The sequence below is a fragment of the Parasteatoda tepidariorum genome, chromosome 9 (genome assembly GCF_043381705.1).
Source record: "Parasteatoda tepidariorum isolate YZ-2023 chromosome 9, CAS_Ptep_4.0, whole genome shotgun sequence".
NCBI lineage: Eukaryota > Metazoa > Arthropoda > Arachnida > Araneae > Theridiidae > Parasteatoda > Parasteatoda tepidariorum.
In genome coordinates this window covers 83,190,609-83,206,267 of record NC_092212.1, presented here as the reverse complement: position 1 = coordinate 83,206,267, position 15,659 = coordinate 83,190,609, and the positions used below count along the sequence as shown (strand labels likewise).

The window sequence follows — 15,659 nt, the reverse complement described above, 5'->3', positions numbered from 1 at the left end:
TAATGAAATCACTTTTTTTTCAATGTCATCGCATTTTTTTATCTCTTTTTTTTTATTTAGTTTTAACAACGAATGAACATTTTATTTAATTTTATAACCGTCATTGAACAGGCGACCCAGTTTGTTGGATTTACGACTACTAATGTGCAACTCCGTAGCCTTGATTTTTTATGTAATTTTGAACCCAATCCAGAAGACAAGGGAACACCGGGAGACATTTGTCTTCGTGGAGGACTTTTTGATGGAACTAACCCGCATTTGTGGTACATGGAGATTCATGTCCCACGGTTAGCTTGACAGCAAGAGGACTCCCATGATCCGCCTACCACTGAAAATATTTTACGTCAGCATTGTGGTCGGTGCGAGCCGGGTGCGGAATTATGTTTCGACTAGCCATTGCTGGGAATCGAACTCGGTTCACCGGACTGGAAGGCGAGCGCTCTATCCCCTGAGCCACCACGGCTCAATGAATGAAAATTGCAATATTTTGGAAAAATAACAGTCTAATTTATACAAAATAAAAATTGTAGATGGAAACTAACTTAATGCTGCACTAATTTATATGAATCGCTGCAGGCAAAAAATTTTCAGTCCGGTTAACTAAATTTTTTATTTGATTTTTTTCAAAATTTTTTGATTTCTTGATCTCATCTGATATTTTCTTATTTGGAAAAAAAAAACTGTAACAATAAATAATTCTTCTTAGGTTTTTCGCAATGATGGGAAAAGCAGGAAAAAAAATTCTTATTAAGCTTTCTTTATGTTTTTTTTTTTTTTTTTTTTTTTTTTTTTTTTTTTTTTTTTTTTTTTTTTTACGGAAAAAATTTCAATTTCTTTCCTTAGTAATATAAAATAATAATAAACAATCGTTNTCAAGCTTTTTTTAGGGTTTTTTTTTTTTTTTTATGGAAAAATTTTTAAAAAATTTCTATTTCTTTCCTTTGTAATATAAAATAATAATAAACAATCGTTGAGAATTATTTACATTTAAAAATCAAGATAAATATTTAAAAAATTAGGAGTTGTTCAAGTATATGCGTACCAAAAAATATGGGGCCCGTATAAAAAGTACCGGGACACTGAATTTGCTAGTTTAATAACTTTCATAAAACCCAAAGAAATTTGAGAAAGTAACAAGAAAATAGCATCTCTGTACGATTCATTATTTGGCAATTCTTTAATTTATTCAATTGATTTTAAAAGCTTTCTGCAATTCCATAAACATAAGGAAAATTCCTGACAGTTAACATGCATGGGTACGAATAAGGATTAAAGTATGGATCAGGGCTTGAAATTAACGGTCGCCAGACCACAAGAATGTGACTAGGATTCGCATGAAATAATTATCAATAGTCCCCTTAAATCAGCAAACAATGTAAAGGGATGATATGCTTTTTAATTTTCGGTTTCCTGTTTTAGTCCGTGTTTTGTTACAAAATAGCATTACTTCATCATAATTGTGACGTTAAACATTCACTGAATTGTAATTTTCATTTAAATTTACTTCTGAGAATAAAAAAAATAATAAATAAATATAATTTTTAAAAAAAAGTCTAATAACGACACGTAAACGAACTAGGGAAAATGAGTACGGGCTAGTAATATCATCTACAGTATCTTGCTAGATTATTAGACGCACTATAAGATTCTATGTAAAATCTTAATTATCATGTGATACTATACAGCTTTATTGTTTTTACGCGAAAGAAACCGGTTTGCACCTGTTTACCTTTGTGTATCAATTGGTCAATATTGTAATGCAATAACGTTAAAAATAAATACAAATAGGGTGTAAGTAAAAAATCTCCTGAATAAAAACCTTTTACATATATATGTTTAAATATAAAAGTATTGCACTCGTGCAAAACATGTCATTATTAAAAAAACTACAATGCGTATAATAATTTGATCTAATTATAATAATATAACACCTGATATAATAAATAATCTATATTTGTATAATATATCGTCCAATTTATTCAATTGTCGAATTTATATATCGTCTAATTTAACCAATTGATACACTAACCGTAAACAAGAGCAAATAGTAGCGTAAAAACTATAAAGCTGTATAGTATCACCTTATAATAAAGATCTTACATAGAATCATATAGTGCGTCTAAAAATTTAGCCAGGGGTCTGTCCAGACATTTTGTGAAAGGTCCGTTTTTCGTGAAAAAATTACTCACATTCTTTCAACCGCTTTTATGAATTTGTGCAAATAGTGTCCGGTTATTGCAAAAAACTTTTTCGATGAGTTTTTAAATTGTAAAAAGACAAAAGATTATGCCCAGCACTCTAAAATTATAATAAAAAAAATTAAATTTTAAAAAATAAACAGCAATTGCTGCTTCTAAATGAGAGATGCAACATACAAATATTTGGTATTTAGCCTATACTGCTGAACGCAGAATATTCATTTCGGACGAATAATGGAAGAAGCGTTTGCTGAAGACAAAACTTAATTCGTTTATATCCATCATTCTTGTTTTCTGCCCCGGAAAGGGTTTATTCGATTAACAAAATCATAATGAAGATAAAATAATTTGTGAAGGAATTATAGACATTTTAAATTGTAAAGACGTACAAGATTATGCTCAACACTGTAAAATTATAATTAAAACAATTAGTTTTCAAAAATAAACAGCAATGGTAGCTACTAAATTAGCGATGCAACATACAAATATTTAGTATCTATACTGCTGAACGCCGAATATTCATTTCGGGAAGAATCGTCTGCCGAAGACAAAACTTAATTCGTTTACATCCATCTTTCTTCTTTTCTGCCCTGGAAAGGCAGAAAACAAGAAAGATTCGATTAAAAAAACAATAATGAAGATAAACAAATTTGTGAAGGGTCCGATTAAAAGAAAAATCATTTTGTGAAGGGTCCGTTTTTAGGTTAAAATATTTTGTGAAGGGTCCGTTTTTATGAAAAGATATTTTGTGAAGGGTCCGTTAACAGACCCAAATTTCTTCTAAACAGACCCCTGATAGTTATAGGTCCTTCGGACCAGTTACTAAATTTTCTTAATTTCTACCTCTGTGGATCTTAAATGATGCGTAGAGGGCAAACAAGAGGCCAAAAAGAAGAATTTTCCCACCAAGTCTTAAAAAGGAAGAGAGACATTCCATAAACTTCCAAAATGCAGAAGCTCTAACAATGGATAGGTGATGTACGTGAACAAGGAATTCCTTTGAAGGTGATTCGAAACAGAAGGAGGTATGTATCCATCCGTACAGGTGCAGAAATAATGATAAGCCCTCTCCTACTTTTCCATTCTAAGAGAGTATACTAAATGGCGATAAATTACGTTAAGGGCGGGAAAAGGAATCTCACTAACAACGCGACTAGAAATCTTAATTTTTGTTATAAATAAATACTATTATATTATAAATAATTTTAAGAACAATCGTAAATTGGGCCGGGATAGTCTGGTTGGTAGGGCACTGGGCCCATATCCAAGAGGTCGTGGATTCGATCCCCGAAGCCGAGGACCTGTAGTAAATGGTAACTGAATCTCTCGAGTCACAGAGTTCTCCATGTTCCCATAACAAATTATACCTCTGGGGTACTGATCCAGGAGTTCCCTTGTCTTCTGGATTGGCAGGGGTCTGTCCAGACATTTTGTGAAAGGTCCGTTTTTCGTGAAATTGTGAAAAAATTACTCACATTCTTTCAACCAGGGTCCGCTTTTATGAATTTGTGCAAATAGGGTCCGTTATTGCAAAAAAAAACTTTTTCAAGGAGTTTTTAAATTGTAAAGACATACAAGATTATGCTCAACACTGTAAAATTATAATTAAAAAAATTAAATTTTAAAAAATAAACAACAATTGCTGCTTCTAAATTAGAGATGCAACATACAAATATTTGGTATTTAGCCTATACTGCTGAACGCAGAATATTCATTTCGGACGAATAATGGAAGAATCGTCTGCCGAAGACAAAACTTAATTCGTTTACATCCATCTTTCTTGTTTTCTGCCCTGGAAAGGGTTTATTCGATTAACAAAATAATAATGAAGATAAACAAATTTGTAAAGGGTCCGATTAAAAGAAAAATCATTTTGTGAAGGGTCCGTTAACGGACTCAAATTTCTTCTAAACAGACCCCTGATTGGGTTCAAAATTACAAAGCTACGGAGTTGAACATTGGTGGTCGTAAATCCAAAATTGGATGGGCTGTTCAAAGAACGTTATAAAAGAAAAACAATCGTAAATTAGTGAGTCGCGGTGGCTCAGGGAATAGAGCGTTCGCCTTCCAACGTGAACTGAGTTCGAATCCCAGCGATAGCTGGTCGATACGAATTCTGAACCCGGCTCGCACCGACCTCAATGCTGACGTAAAATATTATCAGTGGTAGACGGATCATAAGCTAGTCCCCTTGTCGTCAGGCTAACCGTGAAAGGTTTCCGTGGTTTCCCTCATCATATAACGTAAATGCGAGTTAGTTCCATCAAAAAGTCCACCATGAGAGCAAAATTTCGCCCAATACTTAATCCAGGAGTTTCCGTGTCTCCTGGATTGGGTTCAAAATTGCAAGGCTACTGAGTCGTAAGTACATTAGCAGCCGTAAATTGGGTCGGTTGTTTAAACGACGATCATAAAATAAAATACATCTTTTCCAAGCACATCGGATATTTTTCTTGCCTAAACATCATTTTTACCTTCTCGAAAGTGAAAAAGTTAAAATATACAGAAAATTCTGCTTTTCACTTCGCATACTTGAAAAGACATCAACCAAAAACTGCCACATAGAATCAATCGAACATTTCACACTTAAGTCTTGCTATATCAGCTGTCAAACTATGTAATGATTCTGCGGCTAAAGCACGAAGTTGGTAGTGAAGGAATATAATTCATTTTTATACTGGCGGTAAAAAAAAAAAAAACGAAATTATTTCCCTTACAATAAGGGTGCACAACCTTTTTGAGAATAGGGCCGCAGGTAGATTAAAAAAGGGCCGCACGCATATTTAGTCATATTAGCAGCAAGTATGATAATTTTTATATAAACATTAGTCTTTAAAGCATTAAATATTTTAATCAGTAAACTTAATAACATAGTTGCAAAAAATTAAATAATTTTAATTATTTGAAACTAAAAAAAACTGAAACTTAATTTAAAAAACTTTTTCCATTCGTTTTCAATAATATTTTCATTGTGTCCCTTGTACACGAAGTGGCGCTACTTCTGTAACGCTAATAGATTTCTTATTATTATTAAAAAAATTCTTTACCATAAACATAGTTTTATCATATATTTTATAAAAGCTTTCACAAAATCTTTCAGCTGGGTAGCAGAACTACAAAAGGTAAACAAAAAAAAGGGGTCATCGGCCTAAGGTTGAGAGAGAAAAACGCAACCCTTATTTTTACCCGGGTTTATGTAGAACAGCCTTGAATCACCTCAAATGAAATAAATATTAAAAAAAAAATCAAATAAAAAAGTAATAAATAAATAAAAGATGAAACGGGCGCTGAAAAGAATTCCAAGATTCAAAGGGGAAAAAAAGCACGGGGAAAAAATGAAACATGGCAACCCCTAGAAGGGTGGGGGGTAGAAAAGAAGGGGGCAATGTCGTGTCGCTCACTTTGACCCACAGAGTGACCCGGATGTCAGCTATTGGCGCCTACCCAGCTTGAAAAAGAACCCCGGGCATTAGCTGAGGACCCGTTCCTTCTTTCTCTTTTCTCGGCAACCTCTCTATATCTTGCTGGAATTTTTTTTTACATAACACAATAATCCTCCCTGCCCCCCTCCCAATGTAGAAAGGAATTTACGAACTTTCTCCTTTACTAAAACCAGCTACTTTACAATCTTGCAAATAATATTACTGCACAATCTCAGTTCATCAATGTTTGAAAATAAAAATGACTAGATATGCACTTTTTAATTTGCATACGTAAATGTTGTTTATAATTACAATAAAGCGGGTCATTTTGCATATGAAATTGTTGGTGCAAAACTAAGAAATCGACGGTGAGTTGAAAGCTACAACGCTGAGACTTAAGTTATTTAATAAAGCGGTGAACCAACGCAAATTAAAAACCAGTTCTGAAGTGTAACAGATAAATTTATTAAAATTTTTAAAAAAAATCTCGTCTTTTTGGTAGTCAACGTGAGATTTAGAGAGACTTAAAAAACACAGTTAATAGGGTGGCAGGCTTAGAACGCAGTTGCAGTGTGGCAAGCTAAGAATGCACAGTTAACAGTGTGGTGGGCTTAGAATGCAGTTGCAGTGTGGCAAGCTAAGAATGCACAGTTAATAGCGTGGCAGGCTTAGAATATAGTTGCAGTGTGGTAAGCTAAGAATGCACAGTTAACAGTGTGGTGGGCTTAGAATGCAGTTGCAGTGAGGCAAGCTAAGAATGCACAGTTAACAGTGTGGTGGGCTTAGAATGCAGTTGCAGTGTGGCAAGCTAAGAATGCACAGTTAATAATAGTGTGGCAGGCTTAGAATGCAGCTGCAGTGTGGCAAGCTAAGAATGCACAGTTAACAGCGTGTTGGGCTTCAAATGCAGTTGCAGTGAGGCAAGCTAAGAATGCACAGTTAACAGTGTAGTGGGCTTAGAATGCAGTTGCAGTGTGGCAAGCTAAGAATGCACAGTTAATAATAGCGTGGCAGACTTCGAATGCAGTTGCAGTGTGGCAAGCTAAGAATGCACAGTTAACAGCGTGTTGGGCTTAGAATGCAGTTGCAGTGTGGCAAGCTAAGAATGCACAGTTAACAGCGTGGCAGGTTAGAATGCACAATTAGACTGGGCAACGCTAATTCTTTCAGAATGCAAGTTAAGAATGAACGGAGTGTGTCTGACCAATTCTTCTGCAACGTATAGTCAAAGTGTGGCAGACTAACTGTTTTATAAATTATGAAAAGAAGAACATTCGCCATTCTGACTAAAATAAACATTGTTCCAAACATCCATTAACGTTAAAGTCGGAATTTTATCAATGTTTCTTAAATGTCGGGTATTCAACTAAAAAATTAAGAAAAAATTTTTCGACAATAATTTTTGTTTTCATGTAAAAAAAAAAATTCGAATTTCGGAAATTTTGGACCACAATGCAAACAATAAAAAAATGGGGAAAAAATATCAAAATCTAAAATAATTAATGACGCACTTTGTAGAACAATTGCTGTTTGGAGCAGTATTGAAACCCACGTCCCTGCGAAACAATTTATGTCCTAGTCGCAATGAAAACTTAGTAAGAATTTTTTTTTCCTTTTTAATAAATTAATAAAACTAATTAAAGTTTCTTTTCTTGCAATTTTAGTTTGCAAGACAAAATAATAAGCATAATTTAAATTTGAAAGAAAACAGCAATAATTTAACTACCGAAATTCGTTTTCTTGTTTTTGACGATATCTGCAGACGACATAAAATTTTGTTGCATAGCATCAGATATAATTCTGTCCCCTGTATTTAGAATACAACAAGAACAGGTAGAATACTATTACGATTTATAACACTATTAAAAAGCCCTTCAATTAACACGGCACTGAGCTTTAAAAAAAAAAAAAAATTATAAGTAGCATTTCATAGAGACGATGTACAATAGAGATCTAATGTAGAAGTAAAATATTTACGAAACATATCTCTCGCATAATACCACCGAATCATAAACATGAAAGACGGAAAGAGTGTAGAAATATTCGCTATCGTAAAACAGTGACCCAAAGCGAGCTAAAAGCAGACCCACCGCTAAGAACTTAAAAAAACAAACGATAAAAAAAAAGAATATTTTTCTCATTATGTATTTTATCAAACAATCGAAGAATAAATTGATGTTCTCCCACACTCTATCCCCCTCCCCACTTCCTTGGTTTCGCAAAATTTCGCTTTTTCTCCGGTAAAAAGCAAGAAAAACGACAATCTATCAACAAAACAATACAACACACGTCTTACTGTAAATCACTGCTTTTTTCGCTTTTTTTTTCATATATAAAGCCGTATGTTATTTCTCAAACAAAGAAAAACAACTTTTTTTTTTGATAAATTGTGAATATCGTAAGAAAGCATCTGTCATGGATTCAAATTTTTAAAGACATAAGTAGCAAAATGATAATTTCTTCCAAATGAATCATTTAAATATAACGAGATCCTAAATTTAAATTTTCAAAAATTTTTAGCGACAAAAACCAACGTTTTATAAACAAGTAACAATGAAAAACAAAATACAAAAATTATTACTCGTGTCTCAATTTGAAACACAAAATCTTCCCATTTTATCTACAGGTGCATGGATTCGACTTTTTTAAAAGAACAAAACATGATCATCACTCCACATTTTTCAGAAATAAGAAAAGAACTGATGCAGAAATAGAAATATATAAAATTAGAACGACTCCGTAGAATTTCTTATACTTGGTTATAGTGTTCGAAACATAAGTGCACACAGGCGATTAATTCTAACGAAAAGATGATTAAAAAAATTTTTATAGTCGCCACTTTTTTTCCGTCACCCTATACTTGTCTATTTAAATTAAATAATAACTAAATACAACTTATTATTATTGATGCGCATTTTATTATTATTTAATGAATACCAATAAAATGCACCCCGTGTGCATTTTATTTGTACTTATGATTATTTACTAAAATTTAATAAGTACAGTTAAAGATCAGGGGTTTGTCCAGACATTTTGTAAAAGGTCCGTTTTTCGTGAAATTGTGAAAAAATTACTCACATTCTTTCAACCAGGGTCCGCTTTTATGAATTTGTGCAAATAGGGTCCGTTATTGCAAAAAAAAAAAACTTTTTCAAGGAGCTTTTAAATTGTAAAGACATACAAGATTTTAACACTGTAAAATTGTAATTANACAACTTATTATTGATGTGCATTTTATTATCATTTAATGAATACCAATAAAATGCACCCGAAGCGCATTTTATCTGTACTTATAATTATTTACTAAAATTTAATAAGTACAGTTAGAGATAAACATTGCAATATCGATCATATTTTGAAAAATGCTTCATTGCATTGATTTTTAAAAACTGGTCACATGTTAAAGTTGTCCCCGTTAAAAATGCTACAACTGATCGCTGGCCTCAAAATTTCCTAAATTTGCCCTCTATACCACAGGCTAGACAGCACAGCTATTTTACGAAGCTCAGATACATTTTTTTAAAAATAAATTTTTTTATATAAATTTTTTTTTTAAATATTTTTTACTTTTTATGACTGAAAATCAGTTAGAAGGGGTACTTTTAATACATAGAAAATATATCCTTTAATACTGCAGCAGGGATATTATTAACACTTTTTTGGTGCAAGATATAATATATTTTAAGCAAAAATATCAGCAAATCACATCCTCAGAAGTACAAATTAACAAATAGTTCGATTAAATTTTACAAAATAGTAGTAATAATATTTTTTTGGTGGTGGGTTTGTTTTTTAATTTTTTTTTCTTTGTTTTGATATAACTTAAGTATAACACGCACCTTAAGGCGATTGTCTTACTCTAGTGTTAAGTCTTCTAAAAATGAATTCTCAAAAAATAATTAATATTAATAATTATAGAAATAATAATAATTCTCATAAATAATAGATAATTATAATTTTTCATAGCGTTGAGAAAAAAAAATTAAAAATTGTACTTTAATAATAAAAATATATTTTAGTTGTATTTTTTTAGTTTTCTGAAAGAGAGAATTTGAAATTTTTTGGACGATCTCAGCTTTGGAAGAATGGAGCATATTAGATTAGAAGAAAAAGTTCTAGTGAAAAGAAAAAGAGCGTTCTAAGATCGGTCATGTCCGATTCATAAAATGCATGAAAAATTAAAGAGTTCTGCTTGAAAAATTCTATGCATACCGCTACAGTCCGTGTACATCTCTCACAATAAATCTGTTTTCTAATTTTTAAAATCTCGTTTATAATCTTTAAAATGTTTTAAAACGATATTTAAAATAGCCAAAAAATTTTTAACATTTTCACATTTAAAAACAGTTTGTAGTAGTCTCCATAGTTTAGTCAGGAGAGCGGACCCCCTTAATGTTAATTTAACTTTTGGCGTATTTCGCTATATCTTGAGAACTTTTCAAGCGAAATGAAAAAAATTTGCACACAATAATAAAATTCGCATATCCAAAGGTAATGCAAAAAAAAATAATAATAATATTAATAATTGTTCGTAAATATTTATTATTTTTCATAATTATGTTTAATACAGGTCGAAAAATTTTTGAATAGTAAGGTATACAATTCTTTGCATCATTTAAAAAGAAATAATTTTACATGGCAAAATATAAAATTTGCGCGAAATCGGTTGAATGGTTCGTGAGAAATTAAATTTCAAAAAAGTCAGATATTTAAAATTCGATCTCTCAAGAACTATTCGACCGATTTTGCTCAAATTTTGTATTTTATCATGTGAATTTATATTCCTTAAAATGATGCAAAAAATTTTATACCTTACAATTCAAAATGTTTTCGACCATTATTAAATAAAATAATAATAAATATTTAATAAAAATTATTTTTCTCGTTTTTAATCTTTAAAATGATTTTAATCGATACTTAAAGCAAAGAAAAAATTTTAATATTTTCACATTTAAAAACAATTTGTGGCAGGTCATACAAAGTATCGAACTTCAATTTACCTGTATAAAGTTAATGAGCTGAATTTTCTTAAATTCAATAAAATTTTACCACTACGCTATTTAATTATAAAACGCATAATGTTCAATTTACAATGACTCCTTTACTTAACGAATTATAACTAAATTAGTTATAAAAATAATTTAAAAAAACATTTCATTATATATCGTAATTCCTTCTCAATAAATGTGAATAATTAAAAAAAATTCCAAGTAACCAAAGTAACGATTTTTTAACAAAAAATTATTGCCAAAAATAAGATATGGTTACATTTCAGTAGGGTGTACTTAAATGTTAAAGCTAAATTTAAGTACATGTGTAAAGCTGTAGTTAGAAAGCAAGACTTGGTTTTTAAGTGAAGAAAATGACGCATTCAATAATAAAAAAAAATCGTTTTGACTGTAAAAAAGATTTTTCGGAATCCTGGCATTTGGGTAGAATGATATTTTTTCCTCTTATGAATAAGCATAAAAACATTTTACTCAAGGATAAAAAAAAATCATGGAAATAATTTTACCCTTTGCAAAGGATGTTTTTATTTTACAAATAACGTTGTCATGGTTAAATTGTTATTTTAGAATTGCTTAAAATTGAAGTTTGACGTATATTAAATATAGTTTGACGTCAAATTTCAATAAATATACATATTTATAAATACGCATATTCACAAGGTGCGGGCAATACGATTGTCATTGGCAACCAATAAATTTTTAGTGGCACCTATATTTTTAGCCTTTTAATAATGACCTATATAACAGTAATTGAACAGCAGACCCAAATTTGAGTTTACGACTACAAATGTTCAACTCCGTAGTCTTGTAATTTCGAACCAATTCAGAAGACAAGGAAACTCCTGGATCAGTATCCCCAGAGGTATGATTTGTTATAGGAACATGGAGGACTTTGTGACTAGTCAGATTTAACGTGCATCAGTCACCATTAACTACACGGAGAATCTTTAACCGGCGGGGATCGAACTCACGACTTCCAACCAGACCTGCGACTTACGACCTGCGCTCTACCAACCAGGCTATCCCGACACAGATCCGCAGTCTTGTAATTTTGAACCTTATCAAGAAGACAAGGGAACTCCGGTTGAAATTTGTCTTCGCTGTGAACTTTCTTTAGATGGTACTAATCCGCATTTGCGCTACATGGAGAGGAAAACCTCGAAAACCTGTTAGCCTAACGGCAATGGGAATCCAACCCATGATCCGTCTACCACTGAGAATATTTCACAACAGCACTGTGGTCGGTGCGAGCCGGTTGCGGAATTCGTATCCACCAGCCAATTACGGCTATTCGAACCCCGTTCACCTACCTCATCGGAAGGCGAACAGTCTATCCCCTGAGCCACCACGGCTCTTTAATTATGATCTGATATTTTTATTAATATTTTAATATTTATAAAAAAAAAATAATAAGTCAGAGAATATAGCTTAAACGAATCCCCTTCATTGTTCTTACCCGTGTCTTCAACAATTAGAGGCGAAAAAAATCTTCCATGAAATAGAAAGAAACTCCTACCTCCAACAGACTAAAATTATTATTCCTTATCTTTGTACAGTTGTGCATTCTTCATTACACGATTCGAGAATCACGATTCGTCATCGTTTCGTTTTATACCGATCAGAATTTTTTTAAATTATTCAAAAATCCTGAAGTATAACAACAGGAGAAAAAAAATGCAAATCGAACGCATACGTCAAAACGTTGCTAATCAAATGTGCGATACGAGATTCATGAGAAGTAATAGAGTCAATAGAAGTAATAGTTAATGAGAAGTAATAGTTCAAAATATCTGGATTTCTAATTTACAAAAAAATGATTCGAAAGAAAAACAGAAAAAGTGGTTCGAAAAACATTGTGAATTCACGATAAAAACGGTGCAACAAAGAATTGTTATTCATATGTGCGATACGAAATTCCCTTTTAATAATTTTCTATCAAAAATATTGGTATTTCTGAAAACTATGTAGAATCTGTAATGAAAATTGTTGAAAAACCGCACGAATTTACAATGACATCGGCGCAAACTCTAGCTTAGCAAACAATGATCACTGAAATGCGCGATTCGAAATTTCTGTGACGTATTAATGTCTCATTAGAAAAAAACAACAGAAAAACGCTTTCGATTCAATTTTATTTCAGCTAAATAAAAATAAACATCTGTTAATGCCTAAAGCAATCGCGAAACTTATGTGCAAAGCTCGTTATTTCGGAATTTTTCTTTGAAATTTTTCGTGTTCTTCGAAGTCAGAATGTTCTGACAAAGTCCAATTTAATAATTTGCGTAAAATAAAAATAAAAAATGTTTAAAAAAAACGCTATATTAAACCTTATTAATTACACGTAATTAGAAATTCAAAAATTTTTATTATTTTGAAATTTCTTTTACGAAATTTAGCATTTTTCATTGTGTTGTCATACGCATTCCAAACGTAAATATTTTGCGCATAGATGTATACAACAAAATTTCTAAATTAAAAAAATAAAAAAAAACTAGAAACGAGGTAAATTAATATTTTTAATGGTTACCAGAAATTTTTGCTGGCTACCAAAACTTTTTCCAATTCTCAGAGCCCTGTTTATTCCTATTATAAAAAAAGTACAATTGGAATTGAATCAAATAAACGCAATTTTAGAGTGTTTTTTTTTTTAAAGAAAAATTGGTAAAAACATCGGAAGCCCACATTAAAATATCTTCCTTACATTTACTAAATATTTATTAATTTCTGTTTTAAATGCAACCTTAATAAATTCCCTTGCTTTTCGGCGAACAGCAGGGGGAAAACCAGCAAAGAATTCCGAATAAACTAAATAAAAATCAATGCGTCATAATTTAAAATGAAACTAGGAATCAGTTTTTGCAGCAAACATCCCATAACTGATTGGCACTGAAACAAGTAGCATCATTTCTAATGAATGACGTAAATTCGCCGTGACCTTGCTTCAAAAAGCTTGCCAAGGCCGTCGCCGTTTTGGCGATATTTTACTCCCAGTACAGCTGAATCAACAGCGCTACATTCGTTAATTTATTATAAAAAAATATATTTACTAAAATGAGCATAATATTTTTCAACTTACCATCAGCCCTAAGATCGAGGGCTGTCGTCTCTGGTCTATGCATAGTCCTATATTATATGCACAAATTAAAGATATCCAAGGAATGGAACAAAACACGCGCACATGCTACGACAACTTGCAGGATTTCGCATTCCATTTAAACCGATCCGAAACATCAACATTCGCTGACTGTCATCTAGCTTTCTGCCACACGGTAAATGCGAATAGAAATTCTCTCCTAACTTTATTAGCAGCGCCATCTCTTATTCCGCTCGGGATCTATTTTTTCAGATCTTTCTACATGAACGTGTTCAGCGAAATTTCTTTCTATTACATTTATGTATATATGTAATAGAAAGAATGTTGTATTACATATATACATATATGTAATGCAATGTATAGAATAAATTATGAAAACGACATGCATTTACAAAAATTTCAAGCTCTTTTCGTTTAAATTTCCATTTCAACAAAAATCACAATTTGACTTACATTAGTCATTTTTATCTTATTTATCTACCTCAAAAACAAATTCCTAACTAGACATAAAAACCTACATTAAAACTACTTATGATAAAAAGATTAAAAAAAATTTCACAATATTCTTTTCCTCTTTTATTTATTTTTTTTTCACAATAAAATAGTCTTTTATTAGTTTATACGCGCACATTTGCCTTTACATATTTCGTTTTTAAAATCGCGGTAGCGATCGAAAGAAGGTCGATCTGTTCGGATTTCATAGCCGTGAAAAAATTTGGAACACCTGCACTAGATAAGGAGTCTTGCTTTATTTTTAAATGCTATTGCCACGATAAGCATAAATGTTAGAAATAAAATAAAAGTGTAATAATTACATAATAGCAGCTTAAATTAATTTTATGAAATAAATTATGACAAGGCCTTAGACAAGAATGCCTGCACATGAGCCATGTGGTTGTCATTTCGAGAAAGGTAAATATCTTCAGTTTTATTTACCTTTCTCCAATGACAAATTTTAAAGTTATTGATTTTATATTGTGATAACTTTCATTCATTTTAAATTTTTTAAGAATATTTCTGTTCAGAAAACAGATTTAAATTAAGTGCAAAAATCTAAATAACCTTTTTTTTTCTCCAACTATATCTAATTTTCCATATTTATGAAATCTAAATAATCGTTTTCTTTTTTCAACTACATCTAATTTTCCATATATTTGATCATCGAATATAGAAAGTGTAAGCAGATATATCAGCACCGATTGCTGCCATTAAAAAGTTCGCGAAAATTGCAAATAAAATATTTGTGGATGTTTTATAAACTTATGCCAGAGTGTTATTTTTAAAAATATGCACATTCTTTCTTAAATTATTTTCAGAGTTTTGTTTCATTAATTTTTTCTAATCAAAAGATACATGTTTAGTTAATACTTTAGAGCAAACAAAAAAAAGACCACCAAGTTATTAATTACGTTTCCCTTTTGTTTTTCTTTTTACTTCAATTATAATATAATAGAACATAGTACACATAAAGCAGTATAATAATAATAAAAAAATCTTTTTACAAATTTAGGTTCCCAAACATTTTTTCAGAGTGATAAAAAGGAAAACTCTAGTTGCGAAGGGATATAAGAACCTAGTAATGTAATCTTTTGCCCTGGTTGTTAAATGACTATTGTTTGTAAAAATAGCGATAATTTGCAATCAAAAGTCGCTTTTAGAAAATGTATTTTCAATATACAAAGAAAATATGCTAAAATAAATGTTCATAGCCATTTGAAATTAAAATAGCGATAATAATAAAAATTTGAAATTGAAATTAGATCTAAACCAATTATAAGATTTTGAAATTTTAAACTTACTAACGATAAACGTTGTTGCATTTGTTTTACTTGGGGAATCAATTTCATTTCACATCAAATTGTTGGCAAAAATAATCTTTCAAAAAATGATTTTATTTTATTTTATTTTTATTTATTTTACTTTAATTTTTTTTTTT

At 31.0% G+C, this 15,659-nt stretch overlaps 1 protein-coding gene across 4 annotated transcripts in view; it reads right to left on the bottom strand.

Annotated features, from left to right (window-relative positions):
• LOC107443472 (blocked early in transport 5) overlaps window positions 1-15,659 on the bottom strand; it is a 141,127-nt gene that overhangs the window by 13,061 nt on the left and 112,407 nt on the right. Inside the window, exon 1 of one of the 4 annotated variants that reach the window (XM_016053595.3) lies at window positions 13,706-13,903. The exons of 2 other annotated variants lie outside the window; for them this stretch is intronic. In XM_016053595.3, coding sequence (XP_015909081.1) covers window positions 13,706-13,748 — 43 coding nt within the window. In that variant the 5' untranslated portion in view covers window positions 13,749-13,903. Of the gene's footprint in view, window positions 1-2,681; window positions 2,701-13,705; window positions 13,904-15,659 lie in introns of those variants that run through there. One more of the 4 variants, XM_071184827.1, reaches the window with a different exon arrangement.